Below are 19,163 nucleotides of genomic sequence, written 5' to 3' on the forward strand. Positions count from 1 at the left end.
AACTAGATGATAAAACTATTCCTATAATATTTCTTGGTTATGTAGGTGATGAATTTGGTTAAAGTTATGGGATCTAAAGATTGACAAAATTTATTGGATTCATGATGTTGTCCTCAAAGAGGATCAGACAATTGAAGATATCATGAGAGACAAACAGTCAAGTATGAACGTTAGTAGTGTTCATGAGAAAACCTATGCAGAACCTAAAGAACTTTTTTTTAGCATGGTGAAATAGATGAAAATGTAGAGGAAGAGAAAATAGAGGCAAACGAGCAATATATAGATAACAGTCCTATGAAGACTCAAACTGCTTATGAACATGAGGTGGAGGGGGGTCTTCCTTAGAACCAATTAAAGAGCAATTTGGGAGAGGTAAAAGAACACGTATTTCATCTATTAGATATTCTGCTAATGAACATATTATATTTACAGGTATTGGAGAGCCAGAATCCTATGCAGATGTGTTAGATGATGTGCATAAAGATGAATGGGTTCAAGCTATGTAGGAAGAGATGAATTATCTATATAAGAATCATACTTTTGATTTGGTAGAGCTACCAAAAGGTAAGAAAGTATTACAAAACAAGTGAATCTACAAGCTTAAAAATAAACGTCAAGGCAAGTTGAGATAGAAAGCTCGGTTAGTGATGAAATGTTTCAAGCAGGAAAACAGTATTAATTTTGATGAAATTTTCTCTTTTCTAGTTAAAATGTCATTTATCAGGGTAATACTTAGTTTGGTGACACATCTAGATTTGGATTTGGAGCAGTTAGATGTAAAAACTATTTTTTTTTATAAAAATCTAAATGAATAAATTTACATGACACAACCAGAAGATTTTGTAGTTGATAGGAAAAAACATATAGTTTGAAAGCAAAGGAATAGCTTTTATGGACTTAAACAAGCACCTAAGCAGTGGTAAAAGAAATTTGATGCTTTTATGATAAATCAAAAGTATCGCAGGTCAACCACATATCATTATGTCTACATCAGAGAGTTTTCATTAGGTAACTTCATTATCTTGTTGTTATATGTAGATGACATACTTATTGTTGGATAGAATTGTCGATGGATTAGCAAAGAAAGACATGAGGTAGTTCTTTGATATAAAAAACTTGAAACCAGCACAACAATTGTTATACATGAGGATTGTTCATGATAAAAAAAAGTCAAAATGTTGTGGTTGTCACAAGAAAAATACTTTGAGAATGTACTTAATAAGTTCAGTATGAAAGATGCCAAGATAGTAAATACTTCTTTAGCAACACATTTTAAATTAGGAAATTAGTAATATTCATCCTCAATAGATGAGAAAGAAATAATGGAAAATGTACCATATGCCTCCATAGTAGAGAGTCTCATGTATAATATGATTTGCATGCACCCAGACTTGGCTTATGCAGCTGGTGTAGTGAGTAGGTTCTTGTCAAATCTTGGCAATAAGCATTGGGCAGCAGTGAAGTGGATCCTAAGGTATCTTAAAATATTTTTAATTATTGTTTATGTTTTGGTGAATATAACCTAGAGATACAATGATTTGTTAATGCAGACATGATAGATGACTTCAACTCTAGGAAGTCTCTTTCTGGTTATGTCTTTACTTTTGTAGGAAAAGTTGTATCATGACAGTTTATGTTGCAAAAGTGTATTACTTTTTCCACTACAGAGGTAGAATATATTGTAGCAACTGAAGCTTGTAAAGAATTATTATGAACGAAGAATTTTTTTCATGATATTAGTCTTAGCCAAAAAACCTATGTGTTTCATTGTGATAGCCAAAGTGCTATATACTTGGCAAAGAATTCAGCTTTCCACTCAAGGACCAAGCACATTGATGTTAGATTTCATTGGATTCGTGATGTGCTTGAGTAAAAACTAATTCAGTTAGAGAAGATACATACAGAGAAGAATCCTACAGATATGATGATGAAGTCTCTACCTAAAGAAAAACATGGCAAGTGTAGAGACCTAGTTGGGGTGACTGCCTTTAAGGCAATGCATTAAGTTTGTTCATTTTACAAGTATGATCTCTCCCTTGAAGTTTGAGGGAGAGTTTGTTGGGTCAGGTCCAACCTCAAGTGAGGGCACCCGATGGTGTCTTACTGTCTCTCGTTCAACTCTTCGGTTTTCAAATAGAAAGAGGGCTCTTCCCTCTTGCTTTCACACAACAAAACGAGAAAGGGAGGAGGAAGGCAAAAAGAAAAAAGAGGAGAAAAATATGGCAAGGCTACGTGAGTTGATCAGCAGGTCAAGAAGGGAGAGAAGTGACAAAGAAGAAAAAAGGAATGAAGACAATTTTTATTAGGTGATTTCTTTCTTGTTTTTTTGAAGTTTTTTCTTTCATTCATATAAGGGAATGTTTTTTTGTGTGTTCTTTATTTTTTCTTAAAGCAGTAGAGATATTGTTGCTAGTTTATTTGGTCCCCTTTGATATATATAAAGTTTTCTTGTTCGTACTTTTTTATTCCATTATTGAAGGTTTTTTTAGATATAATTGGTGTGCATCATTTTATTGTTTTATTTCTATAATATGTTCAATTATTATTAGAATTTCAATGTTACACCTTTACAGCAGCAGAACTTAATATGGGCAGTTTTGTGCACTTTCTACTATCAAACTAATTGATTTGAGTTGTTATATTGATGCTAAAGACTATTGTTAGTTGCATAATTATTAAATATATGTATTCTTGAAGTTTGAGAGCATTTTTTACCATATTAATGTTGAAATTAACTAGTTGTCTTTTTAAGTATTCGTTTGGAGGAGTAATTTGTTTTGACTCATACATATTCATTTTGTAAGTATTTTTGTAAGTTTAAAACAAGGTTACCGGTGAGAACAAATATAACAAACGATGGGATCACTCCACCACCACCAGCTCATGCCGACGAGAGGCAGCTCATCGACCGAGAGGCGAGGGAGTTGTGGACGGTGACACGCGTAGAATTGCTGGAAGCAGGTTGAATATACCGACAGGGATCGAAGATGGAACAATGAAAAATCAGTTAAACCACGCCCTGTTGCATCCCTCCCAAACCTGCGCTTTGTTTCTTAGGAGAATTAGACACCGATGCGGGGAAGCAGAAGTTTTCTATCCTTGGTATGCTTTTCTCTCTCTCTCTCTCTCAATCTGGTGTGGTCGGACGAGGGTTTTGCTGGTTGAAACTTGAAACCCTCGTTCGATCTCTTGGAAGCAATTGGACGAGGGTCTTGCTGGTTGAAACCCTTGTTCGATCTCTTGGAAGCAATTGGACGAGTCGCGCTCGTCGATTTTGAAATTTCTTCATTTGATAATCCACCAGTTTCCTGAAGTTACAGCGATGCTTCGCTTACAGAACTATTGGGCCCTGAATGAAACGGATCGGAGCCACGTGGCGTTAATATCGGTGTTGAAGTTTGGTGGTGGAGGATTCCATCGTGCTTTTGATTGTAAGCCCTCTTTCTTCTCCCATGTTTGATGGAAATTAATGCATCTATAACGAAGCAACTGCTGTCTTTGTGGCCAACTGGTCAGTTGAATTTTGTATATTCGTAAATTTGTCATTTTCACTTGTGCAAGTGTCATAGATCGATTTTCCAATAACATTTTTACTTATGCCTTTACAAGTTGAAGAGATATCACTATCTGAGATCTGAATGTTATATATTTATTCAAAAGAAATTTGAGCCTAGTTAGTATGTTCGATTTTCCAAGTGTTCTATGAAATTTTCGAGCATATATGATTTTTATGGAAAGGTAGGCCCATATCCTTTTAAATGAATGAAACGCACATTTTATCAAATAGTGAAACAAAGAAAACGTAAGTGCAAAGCAGGTCTGTTGTATGTTAATTTTCTTGTAATCATGTGTCAAATTTGATGCAGCAATTTTTTTTTTCAAAACCCATGTTGTGAGTGTTCGCTGCTGATGTAGAATGCAAAGTGTATATCTCATTTTTTCCTTGTTTATTAATGATGACATACTTCAAAGAAATATTTAGTTGACATTAGAACTTAATAATTTGAAGCACAAAACATGAATCATGTCTGATGTTTTAAATTCTTATAAATAATGTTAAACTGAACCCTGAATTACATAGATAATGACAAATTTTATGAAAAAAAAAATTGCAAGATCATAAAAAGATGGAAAAAAGTCTATCAGTCTATGAACATGGTGGTGACTGTATGTAATTGGTAGCATCATGCCCTTGAAGTATATTCTCTGATAGTGTTCTATTGTTTCATAATTAGCTTTAACTTCTACAATTTGCATTTCTTCAGCATTTTGTACAACAAGCTTAATATCGAGATTCCCACTATCTTTCTTCTTGGTTCCATTGTGAAGTCCGGCATCCCAGTCTTTTTTTTTTTTTTTTTTCTGAGGATATGTTGATCTACTTCAGATAAGTGTAAATGGGTAAAGGCCAATGCTTGGTGCAACGGTCAAGTACTGGCTGCCAGATGAAAGTCACGGGTTCAACTTCTAAGGAGGGTTTAACAATGGAACAGAGTTGATATGGTCATTTTCCAGATACATGTTAGACATGCAAGTTTCAAAAGAAAAACAAATGAACGGCAGCTGTCTCATACTGTTGACTCTCCATCTTAATTTTGATGCAATGGAGACCAGGACTGAAGGATTCCTCTGACAGGAAGCCAAACTTTGGTTCATGGATTTGCTGCTCATATAGGGCTCAATATAACTGTTCCTTGCAGAGTCTTGTTTGCAGGGAAATAGGTAACGCGCGTCTCTTTGATCTACCACTAGCCGTGATAAACTTGTGGAATATTTGTTTTGTTTCTCTCTCGTCTCTGCTGGTTTTTAGTCAGGATAGCATTCTTTCCAGGCCACCTATCTAGCTCAGAACCACCAAACCCAACTGGCAAATCTTTGTGCTGTTTCTCATCTCAATTTGTGTCAGTGAGACTGTGCTACACACTGCTGGAAAAAGGAAAAGTAAAACAAGGTTGGGGCAGAGTGACCAAAAGAGGTGAAAGTTCACATACCATCCATCTGTAACTAGTTTCCTTTTGTGGGCCTTTTCTGTATGTTCAATTGTTGTTTACCTAGTTTCCCAGGAATCTGCTTTTTTTGAACATTATGTCCACCCATGTCTTCTCTTAACCTGAGGTCATGCCTGTCATTGTCCCTAGAAATGGCCACAAGTTAAGCAACAAGCTGGTTCCATAGCTGGAATTTAATGCTTCTAGTTGTGATGAACAAAATGCAACTAGTAGGAGAAATGTTGCTAGAAACTTTGAAAGGAGTTTATCAATATGACATCCGAGCGTTGCATGTGGTTCTAGGCTTCTAGCCACTTCAGCCAGCATTGGCTTTGTCAATGTACATATATAGTCCAAAAAAGTTAAAAGGAGTGTTTTAAATGGCATTGATTTTATTCTTTACAACTTTAGAATTGAAATCCCGAGGATTCTTATCCTAGACTTTCTTTTCTTAAGATGCTTGTTTAACTAGTGAACCTAATGGTTCAAACATCAATATTTTTTCGTCTTTGCATCCCTCACAGATGATGTTGGAAGTATTGCACAATAGAGGAAAAGGAGCTAATATTTTGAAGTTGTGCATGAGACGAAGAATAATTGTATCTGTGCACTGGGTTGAGCACATCATTTTGCAAGAAGAGAGGGCCCGTGGAGGAGGACCGATCGAGTCTCATGGTTAGCCTCAGTTACTACCCTTCTTTGCATATCTAAATGCACCGCTTGTTGGTCTTGTATGTTGCATGTGTATCCGTCGAAAAAGTAGAGCGCTGCTTGGTTTGGGTTGGTGATTTAGGACCTTCAATCATTTCCTTGCTAAACTGGTAAGAAGCTGTCTAATTCACTTCCTGCTTACGTTATCCATTTTCAATCCCCTATAGCTATCCATCTCTTTGTGTTTTTGTATAGAAGCCTATACGCGTAATTGCTCTTTTGGAGCTTCAAGCTTGAAGCATGGGATGGGGTTCAACAAGTTCATCAGTGAGCTGCTTGGATGAAAGGCATCCATCTGTTTTGACCATTGAAAGGCAAAAAATGTCTGTGAAGGTTTTGTTCTACACTTCTTGTTGCCTTGGCATATTACAAAGTCTCCTTGCTTTTCAACTTGTTACTAAAACATCCTTAGTCACTCTAAGGGGGCGTTTGATTGGTCTGCAATTTTGATTCTGGAATCAAAATTCTATAATCAAAATTTCACTTGAAAATGGAATTGGAATTTTCATCCAATTCTAATTTTCACCTGTGTTCGATAATTTAGAATTTTCATTTAGGAAATAAAAAATCCGTGTTTGATTGAAATGGAATTAAAATTTTGGAGAGAACGTCGGATTCAAATATACTGCTGCAACCTTCTAACTTGCAGCAAGGCATTTTAGAAAAACAAAATTCAACATAAATAGTCCCCAAATAGCAACGAAAAAGCAATAAAATAAATCAAGATTAAACAAATCAACTTTTCTAGCTGCTTGCTAAGGTACGCCTGCCTTGGTTTCTCCCTGTCTGCCTGTGCATGAGCTTGTCTACGCAACTTGAGTGCAGCAGCAGTCCCTAGAGCTTGGTTGGCCTCCTTGTGGACTTCCTTGTAGAAAATAAAATAGGTCGATCTGTGCGGTTCCGAAGCTCAAATAAGAAGTGGCCCCATTACGAACTCAATTTTGCAAGCTCTCCGCTATAAGCCCCAAATAGATTATGATACTCCACAAAATATTTAATCACCTGCGGCCCCTTTCTCAACCTGCCATCAGCCTAAATTTGCTGCCAAAGAATATCGGCAACAGGATGGTGGTTTTGATTATAAAAAGTAATCTGGTGTTCTCAGGCGTGGATCTGGCTCAAACTGTTGCAACAAATACCATCTTAAAAGGGTCAAGCACAAGTGAATAGCATGCATAAACATAGAAAGCAAGGTCAATATTAAAATAAAACAAGTATGCAGCTCAAAAGTTAAATAAATACTATATGTAAAAACAAAAGGAAAGAGATTCCATCATTCAAGAAATCTACTCATGGCAAGAGGAAGAGGAAGTATTGATGTTCTTAATTACAACACAGGGCACAACACAAATAACAAATCTCTTGTGAGTCTCAAGAACTTGACAAAGCCAGACCAACGACGCCAATAAAAAGGATCTCTTTTTCTCATGAACAACAGCTGTTTATGTTGATTTCTATCACCCCTTGAGGCTAATGAGCAGTGATTGAACCGTATCTCTGTCAAAGATAAAAAGACGTTAATCCAACTGGAGAATGATGAAGCTGAGCTTAGTTGGAGGAGCCTACAAACACCCTGATCCCCACAACTGATCACAGAAAGAAAAAGGAGATTGGGGCGCGGCCTAATCTTCTTTCTGGACTGCACCTTTATGCTTTTAATCAAGATTGGGGCGTGGCTTAATGTACTCTTCCTTCTTTCTTGTCGTGCTGCACTGCTGTGGATGAAAAGCATAATAGTAATAGCAATAGTCAGTAATGGTAGGCAGGGTGGTGTAGTACACTGCTGGACGTGAACTACGAGAATGCATGATGAAGAGCTTTTGCAATTTGAACTTTTGGTGGTCGCTCCTTAATCGTCAGCATATGGAGATATAGATATGGTAGTGGTGAACGCACTCACTCTTTCTCATGGCAAGACACGGATCCAAAGTTGGCATCATCCAACAATAAAACGACCATGGCAAGAATTGGCAATTGGTTGAAGATGAACTTGCAACAACCACTTACATACAGCATAAGCAGCAAGAAAAAAATTGAAGACATAAGTGAGACCCGTTAAGAACTACTAACTGAAATCATCGCAAGGAAAAAGAAATAAACAACTAATGATGCAAAAAAAGGATAATTACCTAATTCAATATATGATATTAATAAAGCTTTCCAACCAAAATAAAACTGGTAAAGAATGTCGATCTCATACTTTAATTTCTATCTGTTTCCTTCATTTTGCCGTTATTTCTCACTTTATCCAAGTATAGTGGGTAGTTTACTTGCAAATCTGGGGATTTTCCACTAAGAATTATCTTTACATGCCACCCACATTTTCTGCCCCTGTTTCTAAAAATAGAGTCACCGTGTTGAGGTTTGCCCACTAAGATCATCAATGTGCCAATTCAAAGACCGTGGTACATTTACATCAATCAAGCTTTCATGGTAAAAGAATGGCTTCTTTCTTCTTCAAAAAGCAGCTTTGCAACTTCAGAAGATACTGGAAATGGAACAGCACGAATATATATATATATAGTTTTGGGATTTTCAGGAACATGGTCAGCTAGATTTAGGTTTGTTGCATCAAGATTATCAAAGCTGAGGTGCATGACATCAATCAAGCTATGATGCCAAAAGAATGGCGCCTTTCTTCTTGAAAATGGCAGATTTGCTACTTCAGAAGATAACAGAAATGGAACAGTAAGTAACCTGATCGGCTTTCAATTATTATAAATTCAACACTTAACTCAGACCCACAACCTAAACCAGTCGTTGTCTCATGTTTCTGGAAACTAAAACGAAAAACAGATTAACTAAAGTATATTCTAGATTGTGCATGCGTACGCACGAGAAACCCAACAAAATCTCCAAGTTACAATTCTAACTAACAGTTAAAAGGAGACGAAATATGATAACAGTTGCCACATATATTGGACGTTTTCAAGCAGCAAGTTCTTCATACTGAAAAAGAGTTCAGACCAACCCCTACCCATAAACATGTATGATTCTTTAGACCACGATTGTAATACTACGCACAATGAGAGCATAATATGAAGTTTCAAGGCTCAACACGGACATGAAGCAGCACAGAGCGCCTTAAGAAATCCTGCACAAGAAAGAACAATCGAAATCAAGAGGTCAATTAATCTAAAATAGCAGGAAAAAAAAAAAAAAGAAGAAGAGGAGGAACATCTATGCATCAGCGATGGCCGACACACACCTTCCGTTGCAAGAATAAAGGGGCTGCTGGAGCAGCCCCTCAGTGCGTTGGCCACGGCTGGTGCACACCTCGATAGGAGAGAGGGTGGAGAAGACAAATAAAGGCGAACACGACCTCTTGTTGAGGATCAAACAGAGATAGATAATCGGACCCCATGGTCGGATTTTGATTTTGAAATCGATCCATAATTTTGAAATCAAACTACATTGTTTGATTAGGTGATTTCAGTTTTTTGAAATGAAACTGGAATCTTCATTTCAAAATTCCACCAATTCTCATGAATCAAACGCCCCTATAGAAGCTATTGACATGTGTAATGTAGCTTCTGCTAGAAATGCAGTACATTTGTTAAATTTCTCCTTGTTTCTATCACGCATCAACAAGAATCATAGTTAAAACTATTGGAGAAGAAACGGCTCGGAGAGTGGAAAAAACTATTCAGGAAAAAGTTGAGGAGTGCTTTGATTTTAAAGAGATAAAGCTAGAAATTTAAAGAAGAATTGTAAGGTAGAGAAGTCACTGAATCAGCAGGACCAGCCTTTGGTCAATCCAATAAAAATTTCAACTTTTCAAAGCTGGATACACATAATTTTTTGTATAAATCTTTGGGTTTGTAAGTTTTTTGTACAATGGATACATTATTATAGTCATTTTAGTGAAATTTTTGTTGTGAAAACTTTCTCTCAATTGCAATGTGATGGATGGATGCGGGGTTGATGAGGGTGAATATATCATTGTCTATAGCTTATACTGTAGCCAATAAGAACATGACGCATGCTCAAAAGTTTTTTTTTTTGCAACTTTCATTGTAGCGACTAAAAAGGTGAGCTGTAGTAAAAAACCTCTTGCCAACGGCTCTTGCCTTGCCTATTATTTTTGGCACAACGCCAATGGCAAGGGTGCCCCATAAAAACAGCTAAGGTTTGAGCCATTGCTAAAGCAACGACAACTTGGTTATTGGCCACGGCATCGGACTTAGCAAATAACGACAACTTGGTTATTGGCCACGGCATCGGACTTAGCAAATAACGACAACTTGGTTATTGGCCACGGCATCGGACTTGGCAAATAACTTTATTTGTTGTAGTGAAAGTTGACCCTCCTCAATACTACCAACATCAACACTCCTCAATACTACCCTTCATAATTGGCTAATATATACCATATTATTTTTTAAAAAGACAAAACATATCTCGCCCACAGTCTCATGTTGAGCTTATCGTGTATATATATATATATATATATATATATATAGAGAGAGAGAGAGAGAGAGAGAGAGAGAGAGAGAAATAGCCACATCCAACAGCATAGAAAAACCCATAGCAAAGCCATAGAATAGGACCCTTAAGTCCACATCCCAGCTTTTCTCTAAGAGAACCACAACGCCAAACAATATGACCAACTCCAAAATTCTTCATTGCTCACAGTTCAACCCCTGAAGAGAGGGAGAGAGAGAGCTGCGACATGACAAGGTCTGCCCAAGAATGAATGTGATCGAGTCGATAAATAGAAACCAAACAGGAAGAAGACGCTCTCTGGTTTGTGGCAAGTTCATCTGCTTCCTATTTGCAATAGGGTTTCGATGACGCATGGCGTACTGTTGGGCGTGAGGACTGAGGAGCGACGGGCTCGACGTCCATCTTCTAGAGCCATGAGATGCTGGACACAACGGATTCAGAATGCATGGACACCGCGTCCCGCACGTCCCAGAGTTTAATGTTTGCATTGTCTTCTAAAATCCGGAACCACCCACACGGTGATTTGCCTTGGACAATCTTAATTAAACTACGAAATGACCAGTTTCGTTCCATCAAGACAGAAGCATATGTGGAATGGAAAACGCGCTGAACTAGTTACTGTTTGCACATATTGACTGATGACACTATTCTCTGTAGTTATGGTCGTCGCTCGAGGGAAAACGTTCTCCTCTAACAGTTTACAGAACACGCCTGCTCTAATAATAATAATAATAATAATAACAACATCATTTTGCCTTCAAAGTATATCGTTTTAAGGCATCTTTAGATGAATGGTCGCGGTTGAATTTATGAACAACTTAGTTTTTGACAAAACCATAACTCAAAATAACGTGCATGACTTGGTCCCGTCTTCCATGTTTTTTTATAGAAAATGTGATTTTGATCTCTTCTTTATTTCATGTGAGTGATTTTTTTTATTACTGCTTGAAAGAGAGGCTGTGAAATCGAGTAATTGCTTGCACAGATCTGTGCAGGCAACAAATACGCAGTCCTTTAAAAAAGAGAGAGGGCTGAGATATTTTAAATTTTTTTTATAATATAGTGTGTTTTTTACTTTTTTTTTTTTTTTATAATTATCTTTTTGTCCTTTAAAAACCTTCATTTTCACTATTTTGGTCATTATTTATACACACAACAATAATATGCATATAACGAGTTTCGTAACGTCCCTGTAACGTTCCCTGCGCCCATCGCAACCGGGCATTTTTTATCGTGTCGTCTAAACACAGCCTCAAAGTGGATGGAAAAGGCCGGATATTCCGCTCCACGTCTTCTGATATTTAAATAAAAACAAGAAGAAAAAATTGTTCCCTTGATTTTAAAATAAATACAATACGGATGCATATCAGCCAAATGACATCTCATTAAGGTTTTTGGAGGCAATATAAGAATGGACAGTGACAACACGACGTGCATGCATGTGGGGGCGTGGAGGAGAACGTGAAGCTCGTCATCTTCATTATTTCCCGGCCCTAGGGTTTCCCCACTAGCAAAATGGGGCGGTCCAAATTAATGCTTCATCAATTTCATCCGCTAACCAACGTACTGTGCTTCTCCAATTGCATGCATGCATGTTCTTCTACTCTCCTCTTCAAAATTAAAATGCTACTCTTAATGTCATATTCAGCCTTCCTTAGACACCGACCACACAAAAGGCATAGCCTAACTGGTTGTCTTTGAGCTTGTAAAGGTTTGATTCTTGTGGACATTATGTTTATAGTGGGCACAGTTGAAGTGTACATTGTTGACATTGTAGGACCCTAGAAATAGGGAGAAATTGGAGAGACTTTCAAGTCTTTTTTTTCCAATAAAAGGGTTATTAACAGCCAAGGAGAGGCCTACATGGGCCTCAATTTTTTTTTTTTAAAAAAAAAGTTACGTGTAAATTTTAAAAAGTTTTACTTATCCTATTTAAAAATTTTAAAAATGATATTTTGGGTCATGTCAAAATTTAAAAACTTTAATTCGACCCCCCTCATAAAAAATTTATGGCTCTATCTCTAGTTATTAACCTCTTGCTCACTAGAAAAGACATTTTCATTTTGTATTTTGATACCAGTAAACTGCCTTTTTAAAATATCGGTGGGGAACCGTACATCCATCAATTGAAAAATGTTATGTTATGGATTGCTAACACCAACATAAACAAGAAAAAGCTTCTAAAATTGTTTTATTTAAATGAAGTGGCTGGTATGATAGAAACAAATCTCATATCGTACGATAAATGCAAGCAAGGCCCCTTATATTTATTATTATTGCAGTGTGGTTGATACATATGATGTCTGGATGGAGTATAGGCATAATGCTGGCAGTAAAAAGTTGGCTTGTAAGTAGTGGATCAAATTGACCACTGTTAACTGCTTATACTCTTCAAGGAATGTCCGTAAACATAATCGATTCAGGAGCCGGATCGGTGAGGCTGCCGAATCCATGCAATTCGAACTATTTTGCTGAATCGGTTGGAAATCAGCTCAACGATATATAATGAAAAAATTGCTTTGTGCAAAAAGGAAATGAAAAATTTTAAAAAAGAAAAAAGAAAATTTCGAAAAGTATATGTATAAAAGCAACGTGTGGCACTCTTGAATCGAATCAGGTATTACATTAAAAGTGGATGGTGGTGTATATGTCTCTGATCTGTTGACATCTCTAATCATCTGAATTCTCATAAAAAATATGTGACCATCCAAAAAAGTGGACAGGGTTAAAGAATATATCCGATACAAATATGATCTGTTGACATCTCTAATCAACCGAGTGGCCAATTTGCAAATATTTCGCCCCACTTCAAAGCCCGCATCAAGATTATTGCTCTTGACAGCACCTTTCGAAAATAAAAACGATTTAGACTTTGGAAATTGGAGAGGAGATTACATGACGTCCAACTCAGTGTGAAAATGACACATCCGAATTTTACCATGACAAAGGAGATGTATAAGGCCTTTTAGGGTGTGTGAAACCTTTCAAAGTCAGGTGGGAGGCAGAACATCGTTTTTGCCTTGAAAATGGGCTTTAAAGAATGTTTGAGTGAGAGTCAAATCGGGTTAACCCTTGTTTTAATCGAACAGAAGACACCAGGAACGTTCTGCCCCAGGTTTTAGAAGGGAGTTAAATGTTTTTGGAAAATACCCTGAAAGGAAAATATTTTTGTGAAAATTAGATTTATGAAAAAAAAATATTTTTTTTAAGAAAAATAGATTGTGTGTTTGAATGATGCATCCAAAATGCCATTTTTTGTTAACAATATGGAAGGTGTCAGGTTATTGAATCTCTTTTAAAAACGAAGCTTTAAAATCGGATTTTTCTCAAACCTAGCTTTGACATCACCCAAACGGGCAAAAAAAAACACCATTTTAACTGTTTACAAACCATGGGCGAAGAGACGTGGGGGAGACTGCTGTTATTTTCAGTGATTGGATGTAGGTGAACTTAAATTCAGTTAGTCCCATGAGACCTGAGTCACCGCCTTAGTTAAAACTAATTAAAAGTTTGTTCATAAAAAAAAAAAGAAAAAAGCTCTGCCATTAATACAAACGCTAGGTAAAAGTTTTCACATAACTTTGTTTTTGCTAAACCATATAGAATGCCATCCAAACACAACTTTTTTTTTTTTAAAAGGTTCGATTAATGAATTTATTTCGGATTGGATTCTTTCTTATTAGAGTCCAAATCATTTAGGTCCCAAAGTTTTGGATCTAGCCACAACCTTTTCTCCCCTCTTCTCAAAATTAGTTGGATGAAATAAGGAGAGATCTTAAACCTGAAATCTTCCCTGCTCAAAGTTAGTTTGACAAGATAACGGAAATATCTGAAGCCTGAAAAGAAGGAATTAAGAAAGTTAGCTTCTTGGACTGGTAACTTCTTGCGTAATGGAAACCAAATATGACAATGACAATGTCTCCTTCTGTCACGTATCTAACGCTCAGTGGAAGGATAGGCAATGGAAGAGATACGAGAGAAAAGGGAGATTTTCATTTAATTTTACTCTCTTCCTCTCTCTCTCTCTCTCTCTCTCCCGCTCGTGTCACCTGCCACGTGCAGAGACAACTCCGCGCTGCACGACGAACGTGTGGTCCCCAGATCGTTGCGCTCTGCCCGCGTTATAAATCCAACGTTTCCTCTCCCAAGCGCCTCCTCACAGAAAGCCACCCGGATCCATCTCACCGGAAAATATATTTTCCGGTAGAGAAGCCGGCTGCAACCCCTCTTTCTCAATTTCTTTTTCCTCTCTCTATCTCGGTCGCGGGATGGAGATCCGGCGAAGGGTGTCGGCGAAACAGCCGGAAGGCAAGGGCTTCGCCACCGCGACCACCAACCAGGTGGGAGGGAAGGGGAAGACGCGGGTGGCAGTCGCCTCCGACGCGCTTCCCCTCCCAGCCAATGTGACCAACAAGTTCTTTCTCGTCCTCTTCTTCCTCTCCTCATACTACCTGATGCGGCGGTGGCGCGAGAAGATCCGGACCAATACCCTCCTTCACCTAGTCACCTTCTGGGAGATTGTGGGCATCATTTCCTTCCTCTCGTCATTCATCTATCTCTTTGGCTTTTTCGGCATCATTTACGTTCAGCCCTTCGTCTCCAAGTCGTCGGAAGAATGGGACGACCTTGAGCCGGAGGAGACGTGCTCCAAGGCTGCACCTGCGCGCTGCGCCGCCGCGCCTCCGCCCCCTGCCCAGCCTGCCGACCTCGCCGGTGACCCCGACGAGGAGGTCATCATGGGGGTCGTGAAAGGCACCGTCCCGTCTTATTCCCTGGAGTCGAGGCTCGGGGACTGCAAGCGCGCGGCCGGAGTGCGGCGGAAGGCTCTGGAGATCGTCTCCGGAAGGTCGGTCGAAGGGTTGCCGCTCGAAGGGTTTGATTACGGGTCGATTTTAGGGCAATGCTGCGAACTACCGATTGGGTATGTGCAGATCCCCGTGGGGATCGCCGGGCCCTTGCTGATGAAGGGGATGGGGGAGGTGTATGTGCCGATGGCAACCACCGAGGGATGCTTGGTCGCAAGCACCAACAGGGGCTGCAAGGCAATCTATGCATCCGGCGGGGTTGACGTGGTGTGCCTGAGGGATGGAATGAGCCGGGCACCGGCGGTGAGGCTGCCGTCTGCAAGGCGCGCAGCGGAGCTCAAGTTCTTCCTTGAAAATCCGATGAATTTTGAGACCGTCGCGATGGTTTTCAATCGGTACGTTCCTCGCCTAATCCATTTGCTGTTTGGGTTTTCTGAGTCGTTTCCTCTCGACATTTTCTGCCCCAGAACAGTTTCATAACGAATTTTGGAAATGGAGAATCCTTTTCTTCCAATAAGTGTTTTTCTGCCTAGAATAATTTCACAATGAAATCTGCAAAAGAAGAAGGATTTCTTTTTTCTCCAAATTTTTTGGCTTTTGCGTGTTTTTTCTCTTTTTGTTATTCTTTCTCCTTGTAGTTGTCCTACTGAAGAGTTTGTTTCTCCAATTGGATTCCTAAGGTCGTTTTTATTTTTTCTCCTTTTTCTTGTGTTGACTGCGAGTTTTCCAAAATTGGTCCTCTTCAACCTTCTTTTGGCAAAGGCTCTTGTGTAACTAATGGTAGACATTTCAACGCTTGACTGACTGCATGTACACTGTTCTGCTGTTGACGTCTTGTGAGGTTTTCTCACCGTTGTATTATGTATTTGGCTTCTGTTTTTGTGACTTTCTCGAGTTTCATCTTCCCGTTCATTCTATGAGATATTGCTAAAAAAAATATGCGACCTTAATTAGTTTTCCACTGTTGGGCAATTGCAGGACAAGTCGCTTTGCGAGGCTGCGGAGTGTCAAGTGCGCCTTGTCTGGGAGGATCCTTTACATGAGATTCATCTGTGCAACGGGAGATGCCATGGGCATGAACATGGTTTCTAAGGGAGTCCAGAACGTGCTTGAGTTCCTTAACAACGATTTCCCTGACATGGAGGTGATCAGCATCTCAGGTTGGTCCATCGTTAACCTCTGTTTGTTTCTCCATGTGTTCTTCATTTTGGTGTAAGCTCTGTTGGATGGGGAGACACATTGGTTGGCCTGTGAAGCAGTCAGTTTCAGAAGCAGCCTTGCTGTTATATCAACTGAACATATCCCACTTGCTTTTCCTCTATTTTCGTTTTCACAAAAGAGATTTTCCCCCTCAAAACCGAAAAAGGAAGAAATGAAAGACTTTTGCTTTCTTGAACATCACTTCTTGGAATTTTTCTCCGCAAAATTGTGGTTGTGGAAGAGCTTTTCTGGCCTTTCCTATATTTTCTTCTTAAGCTGTCACTTCCAGGCAAGTTCATCGTCGGCCCGTGTACTCCTATTCTTCTTTTCTTCCATCTTTTTCCTGAAAACTACCCACATCTCTTTTACTCCATGTACCTGTCAGCAATATTAGTTGTGTGTGAAAAAACCTCGTGTTGTGAAATTTTACAGGGAATTACTGCTCTGACAAGAAGCCAGCTGCAGTCAACTGGATCGAGGGGCGTGGGAAGTCGGTCGTCTGCGATGCGATCATAAAGGAAGAGGTGGTGAAATCGGTGCTGAAAACGTCAGTGCCTGCGCTGGTGGAGCTAAACACGAGAAAGAATTTGGTTGGCTCGGCGATGGCTGGTGCCATGGGTGGGTTCAACGCCCATGCCAGCAACATAGTAACTGCCGTCTTCATCGCCACTGGTCAAGACCCAGCGCAGAACGTCGAGAGCTCACAGTGCATCACCATGATGGAAGTTGCTGATAATGGAAAGGACCTCTACATCTCCGTCTCCATGCCCTGCATTGAGGTAAATCCGCAATTGCCTTTTCTTTGGTTCCTTCAGGTTTCGTGGTGGTAGAATCTTTCTGAATGCTTCTGGTGCGATTCTTTGGCTGCTTTGCTGTTCCTGTATATTTTAGACTTCAGTTTCGTTTGTTGATATAATTCTGTGGGTCGCTTCAACCTTTACAGCCACTAGTTTTCACGTGTATGTTACTAAGTAATTGTCTTCATGTTGACTGTTGTTCATGCCACCCTTAGAATACCTAGAGCTCCGTGTCCCTCGGTTAAAGTTTGTCTTTATCTAACAGGATGTGCCCATCTCTTTTGTAGCAGCAAGTTTTGAAAAGAAAAGATGTGCATCGCTCACTCGCCCTAGTTGCTCGAAAACTAAAAGAAAATTTTCATCTTTGTTTGAGTAATATATGTATCATCGGCACTGCTGAGCTACTTTTGTCAAGTTGTTTCCTATAGTGACAAAAACTTGGCTCGAACAACAGGCCCTGACAAGCTTTGTCCTGTTGTCTGTCTTCCATCTTGACATTTTCCACGGAGATCGTGCAACTGGTTTCTTATTTATCTGATTTATTTCAATTCACCAGCTGAAGAATATGCTTATTAATATAAACATTTTCGTGTTCTCTTTTCTATTGGCGTTAACAGGTGGGTACGGTTGGTGGTGGTACCCAGTTGGCTTCACAATCTGCGTGCTTGAACCTTCTTGGAATTAAGGGCGCTAATATGGAGTCACCAGGGGCCAATGCCACCAAGCTAGCTCTCGTAGTTGCTGGCGCAGTTCTAGCAGGAGAGCTCTCTCTCATGTCTGCTCTTGCAGCTGGCCAGCTCGTGAAAAGCCACATGAAGTACAACAGGTCGAGCAAGGACATCAAGTCGGCGGCTACATCATGAAATCCGGGAGGAAGAGCAGACGCCAACCACTTCAAGAAGGAAGGAGTAAGAAGACGAAAAGCATAAAAGACGGAAAAGCAAAAAGGGTCGCCGGGAAGAGGAACAGTCTATAGCCATCTTCCTTGCGACCGTTTAGAATACTTGTTCACCTTGTGTATGTACTTAATTTGGCAATGTCCTGCTCCTCTTTCACCTTGTAACAGTAAATCGGAGTCGGTTTCTTTTTGTTATTCCCGTGGGAATCTCTGTATGATGGGGACGGCAGCGCTTGATGTAATGGACACCCCCCTCCTGGGGATGCTTCTGTGGCTGCTCCTAGTTTGACTGGTGATTCCCTTTACTGTATTTGTTTCCTTGTGATGGCCGTGTTTGCTGTATTTGTTTTACTATCTAGAAGTTTACTTTGAAGTCTTGCGGTCCTCTTCTGCGTTTATCAGCATCTTGCTGTTGGTCTCCTGTGCATTTATCATTTTGTCTACCTACAGGGAAGATATTTGTTGGGAACTTCAAATGGCATTGAATGTTTTGTTGATCTCTAAGCAACTTCAACGAGAACTCAGGTCAAGTTGCAGTACAACCTAAGCATTCTTCCATTTGTTTACGGAGGATAACTTAGAAAAGGGATCGTGGTGCAAGTTTATCGATGGAATGAAGGTTTTAATACGCGACAAATAAGTCCTAGGACTAGTGGACGCTTGTGTACTTGGTCTGAGAGAAAGAAAAAAAAAGTTCCTGATTCAATGTACGATTTTTTATAACAAGTAAACGATAGTCCGATGGCATGTTCTTTTTCTTTTCCCCGCTAACTGCACTATTAAAAGGGGAAAAACCATTCACTGAATAAAGGTTTCGTCCGAGAGTATCAGCCGCAAGGGAGTGTCGAACTTCTAATATCCATTTTCCCATTTTTATTGCTACATTGTCGATAAAGCAGTTAATTTTGCTGTTCTTATTTGGAAAAGTTATTTCTCTCATAAAGAACTAATCTTTTATAGAGACTGTAACTATATTAAGAGAATACAGATATTAAAAAGAGTGTGTTTGGATGACATCCACAAAGTTTTGTGTATTTAGGTGATGGTCTAAACTGGAAACCCAATTTTGACAAATGGCAGTTTTGACCAAATGACCCTTCTGAAAAGTTATTCATACAAAAATGTAATTTTGGTGTTTGACCACCAAAACACACAACCGAGGAGATGCAACACTAGATTGGAGTGTTAGCTGATGCAGCCCTGAATCCTAAAAGCAAGGGCTCCTTGCAGACTCCCAACTTGACCTTAGCTCGGTTTGTAGAGCAAAACAAAATCAGGTTTTAAAATAGTTAAGAAATTAAAGTTGGCTGTTACATGT

At 39.2% G+C, this 19,163-nt stretch overlaps 1 protein-coding gene across 1 annotated transcript; it reads left to right on the top strand.

Annotated features, from left to right (window-relative positions):
- The first annotated feature begins 2,870 nt into the window (after positions 1-2,870).
- On the top strand, positions 2,871-18,230 carry LOC116256633 (3-hydroxy-3-methylglutaryl-coenzyme A reductase 3-like). Its single transcript, XM_050078480.1, has 6 exons — positions 2,871-3,102; positions 3,338-5,667; positions 14,275-15,345; positions 15,929-16,110; positions 16,583-16,929; positions 17,565-18,230. Exons 2-6 carry the CDS (start codon positions 5,513-5,515, stop codon positions 17,808-17,810), a joined length of 2,001 nt encoding a protein of 666 aa, XP_049934437.1. The 5' UTR covers positions 2,871-3,102; positions 3,338-5,512; the 3' UTR covers positions 17,811-18,230.
- Positions 18,231-19,163: the final 933 nt, after the last annotated feature.

This window comes from Nymphaea colorata, chromosome 6 (genome assembly GCF_008831285.2).
Source record: "Nymphaea colorata isolate Beijing-Zhang1983 chromosome 6, ASM883128v2, whole genome shotgun sequence".
Lineage (NCBI taxonomy): Eukaryota > Viridiplantae > Streptophyta > Magnoliopsida > Nymphaeales > Nymphaeaceae > Nymphaea > Nymphaea colorata.